Source organism: Pelmatolapia mariae, linkage group LG2 (genome assembly GCF_036321145.2).
Source record: "Pelmatolapia mariae isolate MD_Pm_ZW linkage group LG2, Pm_UMD_F_2, whole genome shotgun sequence".
NCBI lineage: Eukaryota > Metazoa > Chordata > Actinopteri > Cichliformes > Cichlidae > Pelmatolapia > Pelmatolapia mariae.
Window position 1 is genome coordinate 36,625,328 of NC_086228.1, and position 24,763 is coordinate 36,650,090.

General features: G+C 40.4%; 2 protein-coding genes across 2 annotated transcripts; both read right to left on the reverse strand.

Annotated features, from left to right (window-relative positions):
• On the reverse strand, positions 1-19,506 carry snx25 (sorting nexin 25). The gene is made up of 22 exons (XM_063500061.1): positions 19,293-19,506; positions 18,298-18,970; positions 17,462-17,546; positions 14,333-14,549; positions 13,468-13,640; positions 10,412-10,598; positions 9,874-9,944; positions 8,799-8,989; positions 8,569-8,700; positions 7,393-7,542; positions 7,125-7,250; positions 6,870-7,034; positions 6,460-6,591; positions 4,846-4,986; positions 4,274-4,387; positions 3,820-3,897; positions 1,914-1,997; positions 1,709-1,823; positions 1,533-1,599; positions 1,170-1,351; positions 952-1,052; positions 1-860 (listed from the first exon to the last, which is right to left on the reverse strand). The coding sequence occupies exons 2-22, from the start codon at positions 18,649-18,651 to the stop codon at positions 795-797; spliced, it is 2,931 nt and encodes a 976-aa protein (XP_063356131.1). The 5' UTR covers positions 18,652-18,970; positions 19,293-19,506; the 3' UTR covers positions 1-794.
• A 954-nt stretch (positions 19,507-20,460) lies between these two features.
• On the reverse strand, positions 20,461-24,763 carry fgl1 (fibrinogen-like 1). Its single transcript, XM_063488114.1, has 7 exons — positions 24,641-24,763; positions 23,546-23,711; positions 23,252-23,411; positions 23,087-23,175; positions 22,169-22,257; positions 21,402-21,589; positions 20,461-21,291 (listed from the first exon to the last, which is right to left on the reverse strand). Exons 1-7 carry the CDS (start codon positions 24,695-24,697, stop codon positions 21,054-21,056), a joined length of 987 nt encoding a protein of 328 aa, XP_063344184.1. The 5' UTR covers positions 24,698-24,763; the 3' UTR covers positions 20,461-21,053.

The window sequence follows — 24,763 nt, forward strand, 5'->3', positions numbered from 1 at the left end:
AATTTATTGCTTATATAAATGCTCTCTAAACAATTTTTGGTAAAAATAAAATCTATCAATAATAAATCATAAATAAAATCATCACAATGACTTTTACATTACATTATATTGCACAATTATAAGCCTTATTACAAGAATCACAGAACAAGTGTTGCTCAGGTTGTGTGTAGAAGGAATGTTCAAAGGTCCGTGGGCTGGGACTCACAGCGGTCGCCTCTAGAGGGCAACAGCGAGTCTGACTGTCAGCTGTCTTTTTTTTTTGTCTTTAGTCAAGTCAGTCGATTATCTACTCTAAAAATTAAAGATGAAACAAAGAGGTTGTCGACCAAACCACCATCATTTACATTTGAGCGAAACATTTCATTTCAGTCTGTTCTGGCACAGATGCTGAATGTCAGTGCTATTGAAAGAATTATAATTATTTTTAAAAGAAAAACACAGATGTGAGTTACTTAAGTCAAAAATACACTTTGTTCTTCTGTGATCAGTCTCGTCAGACTGCAGTCTAGATAGGAAGAAGTCCCTGTGGTTTCTCCCCGTCCAAACGCAGGTTTAGAGATGCACCCTTCTGTCAGCAGCTTTGTCAGGAGAGTGTCAGGCCAGCTTTTCACCGGTTCACAGCAAATTTCTTTGAACAGAGTCTGCGTGCATCTCAACTCTGACCAACGCAGCTTGCTTTCTGTCTGAGGATTAACCAAATGGCCCTCTCCCTGTCTGGCTTGGCAGTTTGTGATTGGTCAGCTACAGAAAGGCCTGAAAGACGAACCAGCCGATCCTCATTCTCATGCATGTGTTCAGATACTGTCCACCTCAGCCCTGAGCTCGGGACACAGCTCCTTTAGTAACATTTCCATCAATACCTAACAAACACAGGGAGACAGGGAAAAAAGAAATGGCTAAGAAATCTGGTTTTAATGAAACGCTGATGTTGGAAATGTGTGTCACGCTTACATAGAGAAGGTGCTTATTGGCATTGGCCTCCTGCAGAGCACTGAAGATCTTGATGATGCCGTAGCGGGCATTCTGCTGGCCAACTAGATTTGTGAGTGCATCTGGTGGACGAGGAAAAGCATGCTGAATCAAGCACTTTATTCTTTATTTCTTTTACACTGCAAACATGTGCCATCATAATAAATGAAATAATAAGTCACGCCTGTGTGTGTTGCTACCTGGGATGTTGTCAAGTAGTTTCTGCTGAGCGCGCTCCTTGGTCTCAGTGCGTTCAGAGTCCGTTCGGGCTTTGATATGTGGCGCCAGCTTGCCATCAGGCCAGAAGGTGTCCCTGAACACACTGATGTAGCACACCAACATCTGTTCACAGAAGATCCAGTTTACAGTGTCCCGGATCTGTCTGAAATACACAAGAGAGGCCTGAAAACTTTCATCTCAGGAAAATGTACAATAGGTGTTACACTCTCTACCTTGTATAGGTTAACAAAGCCTCTGGATCTGGACTCTACAGATGAGATATTTTATTCTGGATCAACAATACTGCCAGACCACTGACTTAAAGAGTACTTGTTAGTACTTACTTGTTGATAGTTCGTCCAAATGTCACCTGGACTAGTGCAATTAAAGTCTTCCTCACCCACTTAAACACTGAGCAGGAAGACAGACAGAGAGGGAACGTGGTCAGATAAACAGACTCTGAGGCAGTTAGAATTCACCAACACGAGCATGTGTAACATCACAACAGTGTCCTGCTCACTTCCTCTGAGTTCAAAGATCTCTCCTATGAGCATGAAGCAGGGTTCAGCCAGAGCATCTTTCCGCCCGTCTGTTTCATCGTAGTCTGACAAGTCACTGTCGTCATCGCCATCCTCCTATGAAGAAAACGCACAGCGCACATCATGCAAATGAGGATGCGGGACAGCCTGGGAATGCTGCTTTACTCGTCGTGCATGAGTGTGTACCTCAGTATGGGAGAAAAAATCTCCAGGTAACCTCTCCAGGAAGGAGGCCAGTGAGAAAGAGGATTTCTTCTGAATAGACATCACCTTCAAACGTTATACAAGATATCATTACTATAAAATGGTCTGCATACAATGGACAAAATCATCCAAATCAAATCAATTTATTTATATAGCACTTTTCACAGGATAAAAACCACAAAGTGCTTCACAGTAAAATAAAACAGAAATACATAAAATACATTAATAATCAAACATACAGCACAAATATAATTAAAAGCCAATCTAAATAAATGAGTCTTAAGCTGCTTTTTAAAAGAATAAATACAATCAAGGCAACGTAAAGATGGAGGGAGAGCATTCCACAACCTGGGGGCCACCGCTCTAAAAGATCTATCACCTCTAGTCTTAAAACGTGTTCGTGGGACTACCAACAGCCTTTGATTAGATGATCTCAGGCTGCGAGAGGGAGTGTGGGATTCTAAAAGATCAGAAATGTAGGCAGGAGCATCACAATTCAAAGCTTTAAAAGTCAGTACCAAGATTTTAAAATGAATTCTAAAATGTACTGGAAGCCAGTGTAATGAACGTAACACTGGTGTAATGTGCTCTCTTTTTCGTGTCTTAGTTAAAAGCCTTGCAGCAGCATTCTGTACTAACTGGAGATGGTCAAGATTCCTTTTGCTCAAACAAAGAAAAAGACTGTTACAATAATCTAAGCGAGATGAAATAAAAGCATGAATAACCATTTCTAACTCAGATTTAGACTGCAAAGTTCGCAGTTTGGAGGTGTTTCTTAGCTGAAAAAGGCAATTCCTAATCAACTGTCGAGAGTGTTGTTCTAGGGACATGGCAGAATCAAAGATCACACCAAGGTATCTGAGGTATCCAGATAACACAACCATCAGGAAGGTCTGAAACATGAAAGGATCCCTGTGAATCCACAAACACGGCCCTGTTATCAGTGTCTCCTCATTAATGATGCCAGTGTCAAATGAGTAGTGACCCTCTTATGAAGCGGCTCTGCCAGCGTTGCTGCTCTAACACTGCACAAAGCCATAAACGTGCGTAAAAGAGCACCAATAAGCTGCTGGTAATTAGAGCAATAACCTTGTATTTAATGGCCCATATCTGATGTAAGTAATTGCCGCTCATTAAATTCACAGGGTCAAAATTTCAGATTTAAGTAACAAACACAACTCATGTCAGAGAACTTTACCTGATTAACTAATACAGGAAATTAATGCTTCTTCTGGTTTTCGGTTTAAAATAGATTGAGTTTTAATGAAGTTAAATGGTTATTTAACTTTTAAAAGCATTAAAACAGGACAAAGTGGTGGCTTTGAACAGAAAGGAAATATACAGTTTTGGTCATTTCACACTGTACACCCACACAGTGGATTTGGAATAAGGTGAGGACTTTAAGGTAAAAAAGAATGATAAAAAAAAAACCTGCTGTAACATTCATGAATTACAGCATTTTGTCACTGCACTTCCATTTAATAGACGCTAAATACAATTGCAAGACAACAATTTCACGCCTGGGTGGGGCTTGTTTCTTCATTATTTTATGAAAAAATAAAAATTGAAATTTATAGCCAAAGACAGGAAAATCCAACATCACATGAGGCCTATGGGATGCAAACCTCTGGTAGTCATTAAACGTGAAGAATTAAGAAAATAATAATATGTACAATCTTATCACTTATGAATCTGTAAAAATAGGGAAACTGTAACTCCTAAAGAGCTGATCTAGTATGTCAGTTAAACCCATTGAGTTAACTTTATTTCAAATCCATTGTTGTTATGTACAGGCAATAAATTTAAAAAGAAATGTGCAAACACTTATGGAAATAAGCATATATTATTCCCTGTTCTTTTTAAAATTCAAATATGAGAAATGGCTTACCTTCAGATGTTCTGGAGATGGGCTGAGGAAAGCATAGAGAGCCTCTGACTGGCACAACCGCTCATCTGTTAGGAGACGCTAAAACACACACACACACACACACACACACACACACACACACACACACACACACACACACACACACACACACACACACACACACACACACACACACACACACACACACACACACACCTGAGGTCATCATCAACAGCTATGATTATAAGCAGAATAAGCTTTTGTGAGCACAGACTTCGTAAGGTTACAGACCTAGCTACAGTGTAATATTTAATTAAAAGAGCTCACGCATGTCATAGACTGAAATAGGTTGTGATTCAGCGCCCTGGTTTTTGTGTGTTATAATTAACAATGTAGAGATAAAGTGAAGCATTTGTAATTGTATCACAGCAGGTGATAGAGATATAAAATATAGATGCAGCAGCTGCTTGTTTACCTGGAGAAAAGTGTTGAGTTGTGTTTTGCTTTTGTCCAAAAACTTCTGGTCAATAGATTTGAAGGGAAGTTTACTGAGTGATGGTAACTGGAGTTTCTTCAGTGATGGAAAACACTGAAGGAGAGACACATTAACAGGTGATGATTTTACACTAACAGGAGGCAAAATATGTGTATTTTTGATTTAAACAGCTACTCTGTTTACTCTTGTTAGATTCAGAAATGCATTAACAACCATAAATTAGTCAATACAGCAGACTGACTAAAAGCATGCAGCTCTCCAGATGTCACAGATATTAGATTTCATCTAAACCAATTTATCACTGTACAGTGATCTCATTTAGTCACACAGAGGACTGGAAATGCTTCTAACAAACAGCAGTCTCTGCTTTCTGTGGCATGTAGGCTGCAGTAAATCCATCATCACATTATTTTTTTTGTTGCGAGTCTTTCCATTTCAGTGTTACACAGTGAGCTGATGACCTTACTGGTTTATTGTGCAGGAGACATGAAGCATTTAAACAACAAGGCAGCAGCTGTTGATCCGTGTGTGCAGGTTTGGTGCCTTGTTACCTCTGTGAGTTTGCGGTGCAACATTTGGAATTCAGTGAGTTTCCTCTGGACGCTCCAGCGACTGTTGGCTGTTTCTTCTCCTTCCACCAGGCTAACACACACACTGTAACAAGCTACAGTCTCACCACCTTCCTCTGCAGCCTGAAATGCACACAAACATACACAATAAACCACCACCTCCTTACTCTGGAGAGAGCTTACTTGGGAATTTACAAAAAAAAAAACAAAAAAAACAAAAAAAACACAAGCCCAAAATGGACAGATGTAGTATCCATACAGGGCGTATCAAAAACAGTGACACTTTTTTTAAAGTAAAGAATATACTTTAAAAAAAAAAGAAAAATAACAATATTCCCAAGTGCTCAATGTGTCCCCCTCCAGACACACAGCTTATGTCCATACCACAGTCAAATCTGTCCCATACTTTTGCATGTATGGAGTCAATGCAGCCACTGCTGTCATTATGCTGCTCACAGATCCACTCTTTTTAACAATGCGCGATTAAGTCGTTATCGGTGAGTGGCCTTGAAATTAAGCTCTTTGAAATCAGAGGATTCTTTTTGACACAACCTGGATATTCTTTATTCAGGCACATTAATATATATGTGGTTGGGTGTGGCTCAGCTGCAGGGGAAGGGTGGAGCAGTGGAGTTCAGAGTGTACTGTCAGGGAAGGCTGAAACACCTGACCCTGATCATCTAATCATGTCTCCCCTGTTAAAGATGTTGCCAGGACCGGAGGAGAGGGCGGTGTTGTGTGCTACAGGAGCAGGGCAGCCAGAAAGCTGCGCATGTTGGGAAGTCCATCCATAAAGGATGTGTTAAACTGCAACGCTGCTGTTGCCGGGTCCTTCATTGTCACAATATATTTTTATAATTTAATATAAATTTAAAAAGGATTTACACACGTAAGTACACGAAAGACCAAAATGAATGTAATGTGAATGACTAGGGTCAGATTTAATGTCAGCTGGAAAAACAATCTTTTAGCATTATAAAGCTACTGTCAATATTCATTAACATAGTACAGTGTTAGGGCTGGCCTTAGTGCATGTTATGTGTAAGAGTTTTGAAGGACGAGACACTCAGGCAAACCTGCAGTGTCTTTGATTAACATCCAAAGTTACAATGTTTAACACTGACTTTTCATAAAAATATGCAGCCTGGTCAAAAACTAAAGAAAGAAAGAAAAATATATGCTTCTACACACATCAAAGTAACAGTAATATTTTCACACACACACACACACGATCTGACTCTAAATGATGATTTCTGTTCTTCTATGAATTTAATGTGCACTGTTAGTAGATCAACCACAGAACTTTCCACTCCCACTGGGCCATTTCTGTGATTGCTGCATGAAGTTTAGTGAATCTAGTCCTGTATAGATAAAGAACAGAAATGTGCTTGATCTATACAAATGTATGTGTTGTCCAATCTGTCTTCTATACTAAAGCATAAAGTATGCCGAGTATTAAATTATCTGTGCTGCGTGGCTCATTTGTTTCTTCTGTGCAAGAGCATAAAGGATGAAGGGCATGCTTGCAGACTGCTGTAAACTGTTTAGGTGAGTGCATCATTTGTTTCTACACTCAGGTTTGTTGTTTCCTTTTACCTCAGCTGTAGTTATCGTAGCCCTCCAATTCCCCAGGTTTTCACACCACCAGTCAGTCCTTGTGATGTGTTGCTGAAGTTCGCTGTGTTCTTTTTCCATGGCTCCTATTTCTTCTTTTAGTTTGCTTACTATCTGCAAAGCACACACCAGAGGCAGATAAGCACGCGAACCACAATAAATAATAACCACATTATGCTGAACCACAATAAAAAAAGTCTTTGCATTAAGAGGTGTTTTCAAAGCTCTACTTTAAAGTTGTCACATACTCTAGCAGGGACCACATCAGATAAATGGGAGTTTAACCCAATCAAACATCCTGCAATTGGTTCCACTTCATTCCAACATCCTGATACTCAATACTGAAGTGATCCAACAGACTGTATTTAGCACATTGACCTATATTTTGTTACCTTCTTGTCTGGTTTGGGTGCGTTCTGGATTGAGCCCAGGGCTTGTCGCTTGTACTCCAGTTTGTCATAGAGCTGGTGTAGTTTAGTAGCAGCATAGCTCGCCTGCTCATTGATTCCTTTACTGCCCTCGTCACACACCACCTCTCCTGTATCTAGACCCTGGCACTTCACAGAGGATGTAAAGAAAAACAAGTGTTAAACACATTCATTTAGTATTGTATGCATGTGTGTTTTGTTTGCGTATGAATGTCTCACCCCTTCTCCCTTTTCCTCCGGGCTACACCGCGATTGGCTGTGATGGTCGTCTCGTCTGATCAGCCTATCGTAGAGGTCGGACACCAGGAAGGAGGGATAGTAACGCTCTCTCATTGTCTCAGCAACCTAAGGGATGTGTCAGTTTCCACTGTTACACACGCTTTTAATGATCGAAGTTCAACAGCTTTCTTTTGAGATTTTCAAGAAATCCACCGTCAGCTGCTGTAGCTAGAGGTAGCTGCAGCTGGCTAAGCAGAGCAGCACATACCTGCTCTTGTAGTTTAACAAAGACTTGTGTTCCTCTGTTCCCCACCAAACTCTGCTGGATCTCTTTCAGAAGAAACTTCTCCACTGGAATGTCTCTGCTCTCCACAAAGAACTTCTGGTAAATTTCCCCAACAATTTGGGGCACCTCATTCTGTCAAACACACATCAGCAAACAAAAATTATTTTCTCACATACTTTTCTCACCGTTTTCAACATTTTTTGCTTCCCTTTTCTTTTTTTAATTATATATATATATTCACAAACTGTTACAATGGCTGATGCTCATGACCAAAGTTTTGAATAACAAATAATCTGAATAAAATTATATTACTTCTTCACTCACCTTTCTTCCCCCCCCACTCACTGTGTTTATACAGAGCTCTACATTTATCATTAGTTAGTATTAATCTCTGGATCACTAACACGTCCCATCTTCCTCCCTTCACCCTCAACCGGTCAAGGCAGATGGCTGCCCCCACCAGAGTCTGATTCTACCTGATTTCTTCCTGTTAAAAGGGAGTTTTTCCTTCCTACTATCGCCAACTGCTTGCTCATAGGGGGTCATATGATCGTTGGGGTTTTCTCAACAGGCAAATGTGATTTGACACTATTTAAATAAAACTGAATTAATGTAATCTCTGTGAGCAAAAATCTCAAGTTTCTGTGGTGCGAATGCAAGTGGACATCCTAAATTTGGTCACATCAGTGGCTTTAAAGGAGGTGAGTGAAAATAGCTTGCTTCAGACGGTAGATGAACTAACAAGCTGCACCAAAGCTTTTAATCAAATGAATAAAGTTTCTTTTAACTGTCAGTTACAGCCACACCAGCAGATTCCAAGTTTAAAGACATTAAAGCAAAAGACATTTGCTGACACTATGTGCAGTTATTTTCAAGTCTGATTTTGTGCACTGGACTCACAAAAAGCTTTGCTACGTTTCTTTATACAAGACTGTTTAATAAAATTACAATCCCCTTTTTTCATCGAGCACTCCCATTTTCTACTTTTGTGTACATCTCAGTATGAATGCCATCGCCTCGTCACACCTCTTGAACTCTTAACAAGTAACTTCAAACAGGAAGCCTAATAAGCTGTTTTTACTTCGAGGCCTAACAGTAAAAAAAAAAAAATAGAAGCAGTGTTGGGGTAAAAATCTCTAGAATGTGTGTAGCCGTTACCTTGTTGGCAGTTTTCAGTGTTTCCACCAGTTCCCAGAAGCTTATCAGAGCTCTCTTATCTACTCTCTCCATGTAAACTCTGAAATGATCCCTGTAACTTGGATTACACAGGATGTCATCAAACTGGAGAATCTGCATAAGGGGAGAGAATTTTTAAAAAGAACCAAAGTAATTTCACACCTTACAGGAAATAAAGAGAGACCGCATCAGTTACATGATATATTATTTACCTTCTGGCTTTGAGGCTCGTCGTTGTCATCGGCCCCTCCTTCCTCACTATTCTCATAGTTTGGCCCTCCAAGGAGGCGGATCCTTTTTTCACATTGTTTCTTAGCAACAGTCAGCTGATTGATATATCTTTTCATATCTCTGGCTCTCAGCAGGTCGGCCTTCATGGCTGCTGACTCTTTACCTTTTTTCTCTAAGGGAGAGGGAAAGTCTGTCTGAGCAAGTTCTGGGCACATAATAACACAAAGGCGCACAATCACCTGGTGTGGAGCCACTGAACTATCAGGATAAAGCTGATACATACCGATGGCCTGATTCTATGAAAATGTGCTTCAAGCTAAGCACACCAGCAAGTGAACTTTATTGGTCATTGATTTTCAGATACAGCATGTGAATGCACTTGCAGTTTCTACAGCCGACTGGCCTTTAAATGTACTCATGAATTCATTCACTGCTGAACAGGGACTGTGTGTTTCAACAGCAAACAGCCTGTGCAAACAGAAACCAGTACTGGGTCTCCAAAATCCCCAAAAGCAAATTGAAAAGTGCTGGTCTATACTGTGTGGTCCAGCAGGGCCACACAGTATAGACAGTATAGTGTTTAAAAGTGCACATGGAGACAGTTTATGGACCATTTCCCCCCTCAATAAATGAGAATAAAAATTAGGGCGCTGCACTGCAGGGCAGTTCAAATCCACTCATTCCCTTGTTTTGTTTGTAAATCTGTATCAGCTGGTGCTGTGTGTCCATCCGTTTCAAACTTTTACATGTGCCAATACTTTCCTTCAGACCCAACCACCTGCAACACTAATGATGTATTCCCATCGGCCTTTGCTGTAATACATTTACTACTAAAGTCGCACTGGTAATGTCATTATAACCATGCTCACATTATTTCCTCAGCAGAAGCTCTTGTTGTTTACTTCTATGAATAAAAGCCTATATTGCATACCTGGCTAGCTTTTTAGGGGCAGTGAACGTGAAATGAAACACTGCCATACTTTTGAGGTTTTAAATAGTGATGTCTTGGTAAACAAAGCCATCATCTCATGCAGGAAACTGTAGTGTTGTCTGTACCTTTCTGCTTCTTGAGCTGAGGCAGGCTGCTGATGGTGGTGGCATGAATAATCTCTACCACGATCTGATACCTACAAAGGAGGAAAGACGGGAGACAAATACAATTATTGTTTCCCTAAAATCAAAATTAGGTGCCTTAGATGAATTACGTCACAGAAAGATGGAAATATAGTATGGAAAGTGACGAGGCCAAAATAAATCAAAACAAACAAAAAGAATAAACATTTCAAAAAGAAGCCAGTACTGAGCCACCATTTCTCAAACTAACGAGACAGTATAGCAGTATCATGTCTACCCCGCATTTAGATCAAGTATATTGCTGCAGAGACATTGTCTGTTCCCATGGTAACCCCTGAGCAGCAAACAGATTTGGTGGCTAAGACTGCCTGGTTAACATGTTTGTCATTATGTATATAAGGACACACGTGGTTTGTTTAATTTGACTCTGTAGGTACAGGATAGTCTACTTAAATGAGGTAATGTAGGCATCTACTGTGTGTGTGCCTGTGTGTGTGTGCACACGTTGTCACTGTCATGCCTGAGTTGCTTGAGGAAATTGACATCAGTAGAAGTTGATATCAGTTTGATAAAGTCTTCATAGGAGGCAGCGTAGGTGTAGGCTTTCTTCTGCTGCTCAGCCTGCTGCTCCCTCTTTTCCAGCTGAGACAACAACATCCTGTTTATGGAATCTGGATCGCTGAGTACCTCTACCAACGGCTTCAGAACTGGAGAACACACACACAAAGATAAAAATACGTTGATGTAAAAAGGAAGGACAAATGCTCTTGATGAAGTTAGAACCACAGATTTCTGTGATGCATAATAAAATGAGACACTGATCTTAAAAAAAAAAATCCTAGGTGTGGGAAATGGAGGAATGCAGTTCTAGAAACAGAGGAGCAGCTAGACATCAAGATAACATACATTTTCTTATGACTCTATCATTTCATCTGTTCCTTCTCACAGTAGGAACACAGATGTAATCAATACCCCTGAAGACAACAGCTGCATTCAAAACAACACTGACAACACACCTGCTCAAGAGGAAAGGATGACCACAGAGTTTGTAAGATTCCAGTTTTTCTCAGTTGAATTCCAACTTTTTTGAAGTTTTCCGGTTTTTCAGCAGGTACATTTTCCAGAACAGCTCAAACATGCAGCAAAACATTACAGATAAATAACAAAAGACCATTGATTCATGTGTCGGGCCAGCAAAATTGCACATTTGTTTCACACCATGTAAACCAACATGTACTCTGGAAACAAGAGCCAAGTGCAGCAGTAACAGTGTGGCGCTCTGCTGCAATGCAGGAGAAGAAGAAAAAGCGTTCTGTATCTTCCTGTATTCTTTTTTCCTCTCCTTGCTTCACTGCCACACTTCCCTTATGAGTCAGTGCTGTTACAACAGCTAAGAGTACATTTTGCAATGCTCAATAATTAGATGACAATTAAATTATTTATAACATGCAGTAGTGTCCAAAGACTGTGAGCCACTCGTCATTTGTTATATTTTGTTACATCCCTAACAGGTTGTGTTAGTGGGTGTGTTCTGCTTTCCTTCTCCCCTGCCTGCAGCTGCCGCACGGTTTCCTCTGAGGAGCCACCAGTGTGAAGCATGCTCTGCTCACCAGTCATCATCCAACACTATAAAAAGATCTGGTGTGGAGTTGCTCGGACTCAGTGTGTGCCAGCCTGAGAGTGATGAGCTGTAGTGAAGTGCTTTGCCTGAGTTTGGACTGAAATTAATGGTGGAGCTACTAGCGAGTAGCTCGTGGCTGCTGGCAGCAAAGCCTTTTCCTTTGGCTATTTAATCGTCTGAGTTGAATCCTTTTTAAGAAAATTGTTATTTTCACTATTGTTACTCCCCTCATCCCCTGGCCTTTATTCAAAGACGTATCAGTGAGCAAGGTACAAAGACTGGAAGGAATATGAGTCCAGTCTTTGTCCAGAGGAATGTTTTTGTATGTTGAGCCACTTAACACTGACCTATGAATCATTCATTCAAAAAAGCAAGCATCTAATTCAAGAAAAGAAGCAACGCTGTCTCTAAACATACCAGGAAACTTAGCAAAGAGACTGTTTATATTGTATTTTTAGGCGCTTTGTTGCTAAAAGCCTGTCACAATAATATTTGCTCCAATTTCTTTATTCAAATCTAGTAAAAATGCCAACGGTAGGACAGTTTGACAGGCAGAAAATGCACCAACAGGGTGATCTTGTCATATCTTGACAAAGTTTACATGTACATGGTTTAAAATAAGGGAAAAAGAAAATGAGGAAACTGGCCAAGTAGAGGACAAAAGAAGAAGTGACAGGCATAAAAAGCAATCTACAGCAGATGGAGAGTAAGTGAAAGTCATGTAATAGGCAAAAAAACAGCAAAGACGTGACACAGGAGGTGAGAAATCCATCTGACCCTGCAGCTGATCTAAATACTCTCGGAAGGCTGACTGTAAAGAAATCATTCTTAAGGAATGGGAACAGGGAGAAAAGGTGGAGATATGTCCTAAATAAATAAATAATCAATCAGTGGCAGGAGTAAGTGATGATTTTACCAATACTGCATTTTACCAATGCAGTAAAAGCATGTGTGGATATTTAAAAAAAAAAAAAAAAAAAAAAAAAAAAGGGAACACACTGGAACACCAACAGCCACAGACTGGCCTCCCAGAGCGCAGACCTCAACATTATTGAGGCAGTGTGAGATCATTGACACAGAAACACACAAAAGACAGCCAACACCCAAAGAAGACCTGAAATGAACTATACCAGACTGTGCTGAAGAATAAAGGTGGTCATACAAATATTGACTTTAAAGCTAGTGAGAATTGTACAGACTGTTTTTGCCTTATATTATTGTATTCACATGTATGCTTGGCTATGATTCAATAAATCGCTGCACCCGTTCCTTATTTTCCTAGCAAAATAAAAAGAAATGAAAGAACTCAAGAGTTCTACATAGTACTGTATATTAAAGAGTAAAACTATTCAGCAGAATATTGTATATTTATTCTTTGTAGACATTTATCAAACACACCTGAAGAGCTGCGAGTGTTATGCATCTATGTCAACAACACCTCTCAGTGTTACATCTCTTTCACTGAGCAGGTGCAACTATTAAACAACTAGAGGAAAGGAGACACCATTTGTGTTTTTAATTACAACTGTGCTTATCATGAATTGTGTCCTAATGTGTTGAGTAAAGTCTCATTCTATTTAAATGAAATTCATTCACAGGTATGTTTAATTCCCCAATTATGGGAGTGTGACACTGACAAACGGTCCGGTTTATGTAAGGCAGGAGTCCACCAAGAGGATGGTGGACATTTCATCACCACGTCTGCATTGTGGAGCTGTTTCAACTACTCTTGTGTTTAATGACTTGGAGTAGAGCCAAAATAAAGATATAAACATTCAAGGACTGCTACTTGTAATAACAATCCATAAGACAAAAAAGCAATGACTCATAAAAGGTACATTAAAACAGAACATATTATTCTTTGACAACAATAATGCATATATGTGACTTCACAGTTTGTGACAATGACCAATTAGAATCAGAATTCTTTATTAATCCCCAAGGAAGTTATGTACCTTTAGTAGTGATGACTTCAGTGAGACAGCAGCGTAGTGTGTGCGACTTGGCATCCTTTTGTGGCAGCAGACATAGCAGTAGTATTCTGGCTACACAGCGGAGGAAGGCCAGCTCCGATTCCGGACTGACCAAACAGGGATGGAGAGGAAACGGCCGAGCCACTTCCTCTGGTCTGGACACACACACACGCACATAAAAGACACAGATTCAGAGACAAAGACACAAACACAAATAGACGGAGCTGCAGTGAAGTGTTATTCTGTCACAGCTTAGATGTCCGATTATATTACGTGAGCTAAAGCTTCGCTGCCTCTGTTATTCATACTTCAGCTGTGTTGTAGCTCGCTGTTTTTGCTTCTAAAGACACGCTGCTGCCGCTACATTGTTCCCAAGCAATTGGAAATTAGGCAGGCCAGACATCACAGCAGTGCAATCAAATCATAAGTCTCGTCTGACTGGCCAAGATAATAAAACCAGATGATGTGTGAATCATCGCTCTGTCTGTTCTTTTTCCTGCACACGCACGTGCATGTGTGATAGTGTACCTGGCACACACTGAAGGGGGATTTTAATGCTGTTACGCTGGACCAAATTGCAGTAATTTCACACCATCTGTGTACATAAAATTATGGTACTAGGTATGGACACTGGTGGGAAGGGAAATCTTTTCAGTAACAAATCAAAGATGGAGCATATTTCCTGATAAACAACTGTGAGTCATACCTCTGTGCAAAGAAAGCTGTTAGAGGCTCAGCGACTCTGACAGTAACAACACATTATTTCACTAGCTTTCCCATCCTTGATTTGCAGGTGATGAATATTGTGGGAGAACTTCATACAATTAAAGAGTGTGTGCTAGTGCACCTTGCAGATGCAGCTTTGAGGTCGGTGAAGTGTGTGTGTAGAATCCGGATGCTGTCATAACACACTACGTTGACGAGGTCGATCTCAGCAAGCCTGGATCTCAACTGCCCGATCATCTGCCACCAGTCCTCTGACAGCATGGAGCACAACTGGCCTTCATCGTGACTCAAAGGAATGTACCAGGACAGGATATAGTCTCTGTAGGCATAGTCAAACACTGCGGAGAGAGCAAAAGAAAATCTAAATCCAGTTTTTGTTAGAATAGACAAACAGCTGCAGTCAGTACTCTGACAGTAACACCAAATGGCTTTTTTACATTTCAAACTTTTGATGCACAAAAAAAAAAAAAAAAAAAAAAAAAAAAAAACCTGTATAAACTCTGTTTTCAATGAGCCACTGAAGACCTCAACGGGTGCATCGAGTTTCATTTCCCCAAAGCCCAGGTGCAGCTTATGAAAGCTGGAGGGTGGTTCACGCTTTCCATCATCTACTTTCTGTGCCCGCTTTTCTGTAAACGGTCCCCAGCCCTCCCCCCGAGAGCTTATCCCAGAATTCATTCTGTGAGGGGAAAGCTATAACTGGAAACTGGACAGCTCACCACCTCATCACAGAGCTGACCCTTAGATGCACAAAAAACAAACAAACAAACAAAAAAACAAAACACTGGCAATCCCTCACACTCACTTTCAAATGATGTAACTACAGGAAGAATGTAGGAGGAAACACCTACTACAGCACCTGGAAAAAACTGACAGAAATATATAAATAACACACCCAGACTCCACACAGACGGCTGCAACTGGAAGGTTCATTTTAACCCTGGGAACACCATAGCTTAACAGTGAGCAGTCTGCTTTAACTAGCCGCTGACAACCAGATTTTACTGGTCAAATCTTTAACTTACAAACTGCACAAAGAGCAAAAACACAGGAGAAAGAAAAAAAAAAAAAAAATCACATGCAATCTAAATATGAGCAGCTTGTCCAGTATTCTAAACAGTACAACATATACATAAAAAAAATGAATTCAACTGTAAAAATAAAATTGATATTATCACTTGAATAACTGCATACTGATCGAGTTATGCTTTGAAGAACAGCGTGGCACTTCCCCTTCTCTGTGAAATTCAGTTTTGATGTGTGAACCAAACCAATTGTTCTGTTTTGATCTTTTAACTAAATGCAGAATCTCTCTCTTTGAAGTGTATGCAGTGATCCAAGCTAACCCTCTGTAGATTATATACAGCACATTATTAACATGTACTGTATGTTGCAGATCGGGAGAAGAAGCACCCTAATACTCACAACGGACATGACCAACAGTCGCTCTTGTAAGGAATGACTGTAAAGCACATACTTTGTCACCTTCTTGGGGTTTTTCCCTTTAACCAGAGACATGCAAGTTAAGTGACCCTACAACCTCTATGTGTGCCTTTAGGCACTGGAACTGACCAGGATCAGTGCTTTAGAAACAGATGAAGAGGGGGGATGAATGGTTAGAGAGGTTAGCACTCTAATAACAGATAAAGACCAATCTTGCACAATTGCATTTGCTCCATTTCTCAGTTTCCACTTCAAACAACATGATGCTCTCATACTACTTCTTCATCTTATTTATTTTACTTATTTATTTTTTAACTGAGACACAGTTCAGAAGGTATTTTGTGTTGAGCACTCACAGTAAGCTCCTCTGGAAAGGTTCTAACTAGAATGTAAGTACTATGCTTGCTTTAAATGCATCACTCTAAAGAATCCCACAAAACACATCAAGGTATATCAAGGCATCGGTTCACTGACACAGCACGTCTTGATTATAAAGCTAATAATGTCATAAACTTGTATCACACTGCAATCAAAGGACCAGTTTTTTAAAACACACAGAAGGATGTGCAAACACACACCCTCGGTGTAAATCCTGGAGCCATCTGTTACTTGGCAGGCACACGCACTGATCTACTGAGCGTGCATGGGTGCGCGAGTGTGTTTGCGGCTCCCAGTGTGTACGCGTCTTTAACCTTCTACTGGTTTAATGTGTGGGAGAGATGGGTGACAGGTCGTGGTGAATGACAGAAGCAGAGCTCCGTCAGTCAGCAATTTTGTCAAAAACAGAAGTTGAAACTTTTTCCATCAGTCAGTCATTTCAGGAAAGGTCTCCTAAAACTACTGAGAGTGAAAAACAGATTTTAATGCTGTGTAAGCGTCAAGTTTTCAATATGGAAAAAAGCAAAGTTTTTTTTCAAAACAGAGCAAGCCACAATAAGAATCAACATGACTATCCTTTTGAATCACCACTGTCAAAGTGCAATATTATACAGTGTGTTGTAATGCCACCAAAATATGTCTAATTCGATGACTGGAGAGAAGGCAGTGTTGACGCTGTAAAGTACTACATTTTAAAAATGTTACTGTTTTCCCAGCTCTCAACTCTGAATAACACCAGTGAGAATGGATGTCCTTATTACAGTCATCTCAACGTTTATGACCAAAGCTGCTGTTCATGTCTTTTGTTTGAGAGTGGCAGCCAATCACGAGCATTAATGGACGGGAAAGGGAGCTGAAACATTTTGTTTCAGACAGTGTTATGAATTGAGAGGCTAGACCAAGTCCCAGTGTAAGATAAGCTACTACAGTAGAGTCCACAAACAAAACAAAACAAAAAAAATGCAGAGCTTGAAAAGAGCATAAACGTTAAAGGAAAAGTCCTTTCATGGAATTTTGAACTTTTTATACCTGGAATTCAAACACTGAAATAACTGAAACTGAAATTTAGAGGAAGACACATTCATGTTTGCTGCTGAAGTCCTTCAAAAAACTAGCATGAATAATCAATGAAAATCTCACTCTTCTGTGATCGCCAATTTAAAGCCTTTCAAAAAATGACCACACTTGACTCTCAAGTGATCTCAGACGTCTGACTGTCATATGATCCAATTTCAGAATCCTGATTCGCTCACACATTTTACTCTATAAAGACAGGATGCCACAAAAATGGCAGAAACAGAAAAAGCAATTGGGGTTTTTTTTTTGAAGTTCTTTTTAACATCATCTGCTAGAATATCAAAATCTCCTCACACATCAATAGCTCCTCATGTATTCACATAAATGTGCCATAAAACAGGTGACTAATTACCTTCCTTCAGGGTTTTGTCCACATTGTGCGACACCACCACCCTCCTGCTCTGGCTCGACTCCTGAACTGGCACCAAAAAACGACCCTGAAAAGTAGCCAAACAGGCAATTCCAGTTAAGGAACAACATAAAAACAGGAAATACAAGGGGAGAAGAGAGCTAGTACTGAGAACTGTGCCTCTAGAAAGCCTAAAATCATGACAAATGAAGCAGACTAAATTGGTCACAGCTCATGCAACATGTCACTCAGACTAATGTTTGTGACAATACTCATCCACTGTCAACATCAATAAGTCATAAGCACCACAGAACATCAAACAACACAGATGAAAGGCAGCCGCTGGGCTGAGGGATGCCACCAACCGGCTGCAAACACCCAAAGGCTTTCCTTAAAGAATAAATTACCATTTGTTGTGTGTATGCATGTGCTCAGTGTTGCGAATCAGGCTAAATCCAGAAGAATGACTGTACCTCATCTATTATAGAACACAGCAAGGATAAAAGAGTAGGGAGACATCATCAGAGAGACAGAGTGGGTACAAATGCTGAGGTGGAAGGAAAATAATTGGGGCAGGGAACGAGGGGAGGGTGGAATGGTTGAGAAGGCCAAATCAGGAGGCAAAATGGAAAACATCAGATGCTCAACAGATCTAGTTTGTCAATAACGCAGACGTGTGCAAAAAGCCCTTAGATATAAGTCTGCATGTCAGCAGTAAACAATGTTTTCTGAAGAGACACAGTGTGATCCTAATGAGATGTCGCACAGAGCTACAGTTTGCGTGTTCCTGGAGGTGTGTTGCATGTCCCTTAATGAGTTTGAACAAGGGGTCTTCTTACCATGAGCTTGTTGAAGAACTCCAGCCATTCAGAAGGCTGCCTCCTGCTCCGGTTAAAGCAGCTGACTTTGAGAGGACTCTTCCTGACCAGCAGGGCAAAGCTCCCAGCCAGGAAACACAGGAGGGCGAATGACACATAGATGAAGAGCTTTAAGAAGAACGAGGTGAGAGACAGGCCTCCCCATGCCAGCTGAAATACTACTGCTGCCACCACGCCCAGGCAGAAGGCTGGGACGAACCGGAAAGATGAGCCGATGGAGGAGGTAGAAGCTGCGGACATGGGCCCCTCTTCCTCTCCCCCGGTATTGCTTCTCCCTCCAGCCAGTGATGTAGTGGTACTCGAGGGGGTGGGCATACTGCGACCCCACCATCCATATATGTGTCACTGCTAGTTATGCTGAAACGTCGCTCCGCTGGTTTGCACGCCAAGTCCCAGCGGGAGGTATACTGTGTACACTCGTGTATACCCTCGCCTACAAAACTGTCTCCAAAAAGAGGCATCCCCGCTCTGACATCTCCTCACCAGACACACGCCGCTATGTTCCCCCACGCTCCTAGCGTCGGCCCGCCTGGCAGCAACAATCACGGACCCCCGAGAGCTTTCTCAGCCACAACACGGCGCTCCAGACAACAAAACAGGGCACCGGGCTTCTCCTGGGAAAAGGCGTCAGGAGCTATCAGAAAGCAGAGAGAGGGGGAGAGTAGGGAGTAAATGGATGGAGAAACAACCACCGTCACCTTGGAGACACTTTCGGTGGAAGGGTAGCTCACCGACTGTCGTTTACAATATAAGCTAGCAAGAAGCTACGCTAGAAAGCCAGCATAAGTTGCCGTTACCTGCTTCAAAACGAGGAAGAAAAATTCATAAAATACAAGGAAGAGTCAAGCAACCTCGAACTTCTGTGTTCTTTGGCTGCCAAGCTAACTGCAACAGGCGGCTAACTAGCTCGCGTGCTAATTAAGCAATTTAACATCAGCTAACGTTAGCTTACTCACCTATCGTTAAAAATTGGGGTGGACGATAACAACGCTACATTCCCGCTTTTCTCTCCGCGAATGGAGAATGTTCCACGGGCCGTTTAGTAATGTATTAAAGGTGCCATAAACGCAGCGAGAAAAAAATGTCTCCAGTTCAAAAGCCCCTGAAAGATAAAAACAAGTACTGTGTTGTTTTACTTGAGCTCCAGCTGACTGACAATCTCTCTAAACGTGAAAGGGTGTTAGCCAATCAGCGCCGGCATTAACCACCGACGGCGCGTCTGTTTTAACTCTGGAGATGGTGTGATTGGACGGGGCTTTCGCTTGAACCTATCTGTAGCAGGGAAAGCACCGCCCATCGGGCAAGTTGGTTATGCTAATTAAGCACACCGCCGGATAGAGGATAATAGTTGGCTTATGATTGCGTAGATTTTTTTTTATTTTACAGATACTGGCTTAAACAAAAGCGATACTGTGTATTTACACAATGATAATTTAGATTTCACACATATTTATTTTGCATTCCTATTTCCTGTTGCCCTCATCCCTACTTTCTATAATGATAATCACAGGCTTGCATTTTCTCATAATTGCCGCACTAGTAATGATTGGCGTAAATTTGTAGTTAGGCCATTATTAACTCCAAAAGGCTTTATAAAAATAAAATAAGCCATCCTCCTTTGAAAAATCCAGCGATCCAGAGATAATGCACAGTTGTCAGTTCATGAATTCATTGTCAGTCAAGTAAACTGGGTGGCTTTCTTTTATTGTCAGTATCCTTCTTCAGATTACATATAAGCATTGCTGTTTGGTCGATGGCGTTCAGTCCAGCCTGACCTAGATGAAAAATTAAACATTAACATACATCGATTCGTACATTTACTCGTCACAATATGTAGGCAAGCAGTCCTGTACAAAGTCATGTGGGAGTCTACTATTTTCCAACAGCCATGTCTATGATGTTTTAGAAATAGTAAGCCATAAACGGTACAGAATAAAGAGTGCAAAAAGTTGTGGATAAGGTTAAATTCCACCTTTGAGTGACAGTGATTTGGCATGTGGAGTAGCAAAATGTGCTCACAAAATGTCAGAATTCAAATAAAGGTGTCACAAGAAATTTGATATTTAACGTTTTTAATAAAAGAATAGAAACAAATACAACAGCATTAGAACAACGCAACTAGTTAATTCAGCATTATGAAATAACAGGGAGGATTTGCATGTTTTATTTCTGGAATCATGGTTATAATTCAAATAAGAGGGATATGGAGCTGACAGTGTGTCCACAGCCTGTAAGTGGAAGACAGTCCATGCATAGTATTTTTAAGCCTCTATTTGTGTGTGCCAAAGAAATAGCATTGGTTTCAGTGCTATGTTGTCTATCTTCTCTGTCTGTATGACTTTATGACAACATCAACTCCTCTTACAACTATTTTCAGTGACATGATAATGGCTCCTTTCAGTTCAACGTTTGCGCCTGTGTCTGGCACACACACTGACATCAGATTCCCCTTTTCTCCACCAAAACAGACAGCTGTGTGTGCATTCTACTTCCTCTTGCAACATGGAGCTATAAAACAGGCATTTCATAAGCATCTCCTACTAAGATAAGCTACAGAAGGGTTGTTTATTTTTATATTCCCAATACCAGTATAGGAAAAATAATGAATTCAAGTCAATCCACTTTTTACTTCTCTTCTTGCCATTTACCATTAAGATATAGTCCAATAACACAGGAAAAAATGTTTACAGTAGTACTGTAAAAGTACTTTTTGCTAATTAGTTTCTGCCCACAATTGATTTGAGATCTTCTTCGGCCTGTGAATCGGGGCTGCGATGAACCACATTGGGGTCATCAATGGGATCAATTTCGAAGGCAGTGGGTCTCAGCTTCATGATGCTGGTTTTCAGCGAGTACCACCATCCTCTCCAAGTGTACCAAACTACACCATCATCTGTTACAGAGTTGTAGTACCCACTGGGATAGTACTTGCCATTGAGATGGGCTGAGTGACACCTGAGGAGTGTGAAAAAACAAATATCCTTCTGTTACTTTTTATGATAATGGATGACTGATTAATACTTTTCCATCTTTGCAAATCTTTTGATGAATGGGCAAACACATACTTGTTAAACCACCAGCCTCCTTTGTCTTCTTCGGCACAGTTTCCCTTGTAGTTATCGTTGTCCTGGTCATAGGTGCTAAATTTAATGCCTTGGTGACTGGCCCAGTCTGAAACCCCAACCTGATAGGTTCCAGAAAGAGCATCTCCAGCTGTACCTACATAGACTCCAAAGCTAAGGCGATAGTGATCCTAAAGAGAAGGATACAATAAGAGATTGTCAGCTGCTATAAGTTTAAAATAACAGCTGAAGTACGATACAAGTCACCCAACTGACGGGAAACCCTGGGGAAGACCCAGAACCTACTGGAGAGATTACATATATTTCATCTGGTCTTCGAATATCTGGGGACCCACCAGGAAGAACTTGAAAGTGTTGTTGGGGAGTGGGACTTCAAGCATGCTGCTGCCATCATTTAACAACACATAAGAAGTTAATTGATGGATGGATGGCTGGATGGATAAAATTCAATTAGACCGACTCAGAATGAGAAAACTTAACCCTCTTATTTTACAATTCCCAAACTTTAGTCTTTATGCTATGATAAGCTAACCAGCAGCTGATTGTAGCTTCATATTTCTGTTCAGTCTCTTTCAATTAGCATCAAGCCTTTAAAAATGGTACAATCTCATAGAGAGAAGAAAACCAGATATAAGATATATCAGAGACATGCATGAGATTCAAGGTTATTTTCCCCAGCAACAATCAAACACATTAAATGACTGTCAAGTCTACTATCTATTAGTTTAGCGGTCGCCTAGCATCGTTACCTTTTCATCCGCGACTCTGAAGTTCTTGTACTCAGCGTAGCGCTGGTTACCATCGAAATCTTCCAAGTTGATTCTCAGAGTATAATTCCCTGGAACAAACACATGAACATAACAAAAATGACCATTTAAAAGCAATTTAAAACCTTGACCCCTGCAAACACAATAAGGATCTGTAGCAGTTTTTTAAGCAGTAACTTCTTTTGTGTACCATGTGATTTTATGCATTCAATGTATTTGTACTCAAAGCTTTCTGGTTTATGTTTGTAGTCTGCCTATAGTCCAAGTATTGACCAATCACATTTCAACAGGCTGCATTTGGTTTATGGGAATTTAGTGTTACTAAACTGTGACGGTCAGATGTAGCTGTAGCTAGCACCTCACCTCCTCTAATAGTATTCACTGACCTGAACCACCCAACTGTGTTTGTGACGTTTTTGCATATTGCAACAGGAAGTCTGTGCATCAGTTTTGGTGAGTGAAATTCTAGTATTTTGTTAATGATGCTTACTTAGCACTAATTAGCAGATATTTGTGTTTGTGTGTTGCACTATTTCAGTTTTAGAGTTTATGAATTCATCATGCTAACCAAGCTTGCTAACATTAGCTGATAGCTTTGCATTCCACCTTACCGAAGTAGGGTAGCTTCTGGCTTCAAAAAAAAATAAAATAAATAAAAACATAATACTAATAATAACAATAAGGTTGGGGGCAAAACACTATCGTTGTTGCGTCAAAACGTGTCCAAAACCTGTAACTACTCCACTGACGCCAGAGGACACTGACTTTTACCCACAAGTCATTGCATAGTGAACAAGAGCAGAGAGCAATGTTCTGCCATTATTGTGTTCCACTTGATAATATATGCTATCAGTTACTGCACCTTTAAACAATAAGAATAATATAGTACTTTGCTAATACCTTGTTCGGTGATGTAATGCAGGTTGTCATTTCCTAGCCAAAATTCTGCATCCATGTCCCCAAAACCATTCTTGTACTCTTCCCATGACCTTGGAGGCAAATAGAAATTTTTTAAAATGTAAATAATTAAATTTTTTTACCCTTGCTGTTAGATATAAGACACACCTGTTAAATGTCCGAGCTCCGCTGAGCCGTCTCTGTATGACCGTCCAACCACCTCCTTCGCTCATATCACAGTACACTTGGACTGGAGAAGGGCTGTCATTGGCTTTGATTCTGTATAAACCACTGGATTTGTGGCCAGCGCTGAAGACCTGGGAGCAGTCTGACGCATACACCCTCAAATTTAAATATGTAGAGACATATTTTGTATTTAACACATTATCTGGTTTGTGATTCTGTGGCAGGAGAATTTCAAAGAAGATATTTTTAGTCTAGTCCTGAAGGTGTTGCCCTGACCTGCATACTGTTTGTCCTGGCTCTGGTCACTTCTGACTTTGTTGTTGCGAGGCTGGTTCAGGAGCTGTAATCTGTGTAGAAGGAGCTCTTGTTTCTGAAGTTGGCCCTTCAGAAGATTCTCCCGCTCCCGCAGACGAGCCGCCTCCTCACGGCAACTGTCTGACGCCTACACACACATAATTGTACTGCTGTAATTGTAAGAATCATCATTCATTCTCATTCCCTCCTCTACACATAACATATGATAGGTATCATATGATAGGTATCATATGTTGCTGATATACAGAGTGAAACATAGATTATACAACAAAACTGAATCCAACCCTGTAACACATCACTAAAACTTTTCTTTAATAAAAAAAAATAAGCATCAGCTTCCAGTCAAATCAACATTTAACCCTCTGCTCCAAGCTTCATATCCAGTTAATGTTTATGTGCATTTGCAGTTTTGACAAGCTGAATAACTATAACATAAAGTGCCATTGTTTAATACTTTTACTTTTATTCTTATATTAAATTCAAGATCAGGCTGTACAATTCAAACCGAATCATTTGGGGAAATATGGCCTGGTACTTATACAGCAGTCTTTATTGCCTGCCTAAACACTTTGCCTACCATTGACACATTCATACATTCACGCTCGGGCAATTCGGGGTTCAGTATCTTGCCTGTGCAGACCAGAAGAGCCAGTGATCAAGCTATCAAATTTCCACTTGGTAGGTAACTGCTCTGCCTCCTGAGTGGTACAACTTTCATGTATCTGATCCTACAATGAATCTTCATAAATATTTAAATATGAACTGTTCTGAGTTTGTATATGTCCTGCAATTTAAAATAAGAAAAAAAAAAACATAATTAAAGTTACATGGCTAAGTTGATTTCATCATTTGTCAAAATATGCTTAAATGGTAGATTACATTGTTGATTGGTCAATACAACACACAGCTAACATCATACATTAGGCAGAAGAACTTTATTTGACATTTGCTGTGGTTTAGGAAAAAATGAAGTAAATACAACTTAAAATTAAATTCAAATGATCAGCCTACCTGGCAAATTATGTACAAAGAATCGTGTCAGATCCACGTACTTACACACAGAGCCTGGATATAAGCTGTCAGTATGAACAGCAGCAACAGAGAGCCTCTCATCCTCTTCGTTTTTGGATATCACAACACCAATAAGGTAGAAGTCGCAAATGAATAAGTATTTCGCTT

Bases quoted from the DNA above. Each gene is read 5' to 3' on its own strand.
- snx25 (XM_063500061.1), bottom strand. From the start codon at position 18,651: ATGCCCACCCCCTCGAGTACCACTACATCACTGGCTGGAGGGAGAAGC. The intron at 8,701-8,798 runs GTAAATAATATA...CCCCTTATGCAG, and splicing joins ACGAGCCTCAAAGCCAGAAG to ATTCTCCAGTTTGATGACAT. The intron at 6,592-6,869 runs GTAACAAAATAT...TGTGCTTTGCAG, and splicing joins CACCCAAACCAGACAAGAAG to ATAGTAAGCAAACTAAAAGA.
- fgl1 (XM_063488114.1), bottom strand. From the start codon at position 24,697: ATGAGAGGCTCTCTGTTGCTGCTGTTCATACTGACAGCTTATATCCAG. The intron at 23,712-24,640 runs GTAAGTACGTGG...ATGTGTGTGTAG, and splicing joins CTTATATCCAGGCTCTGTGT to GCGTCAGACAGTTGCCGTGA. The intron at 22,258-23,086 runs GTATTAGCAAAG...TGTTTGTTCCAG, and splicing joins GCATTACATCACCGAACAAG to GGAATTATACTCTGAGAATC.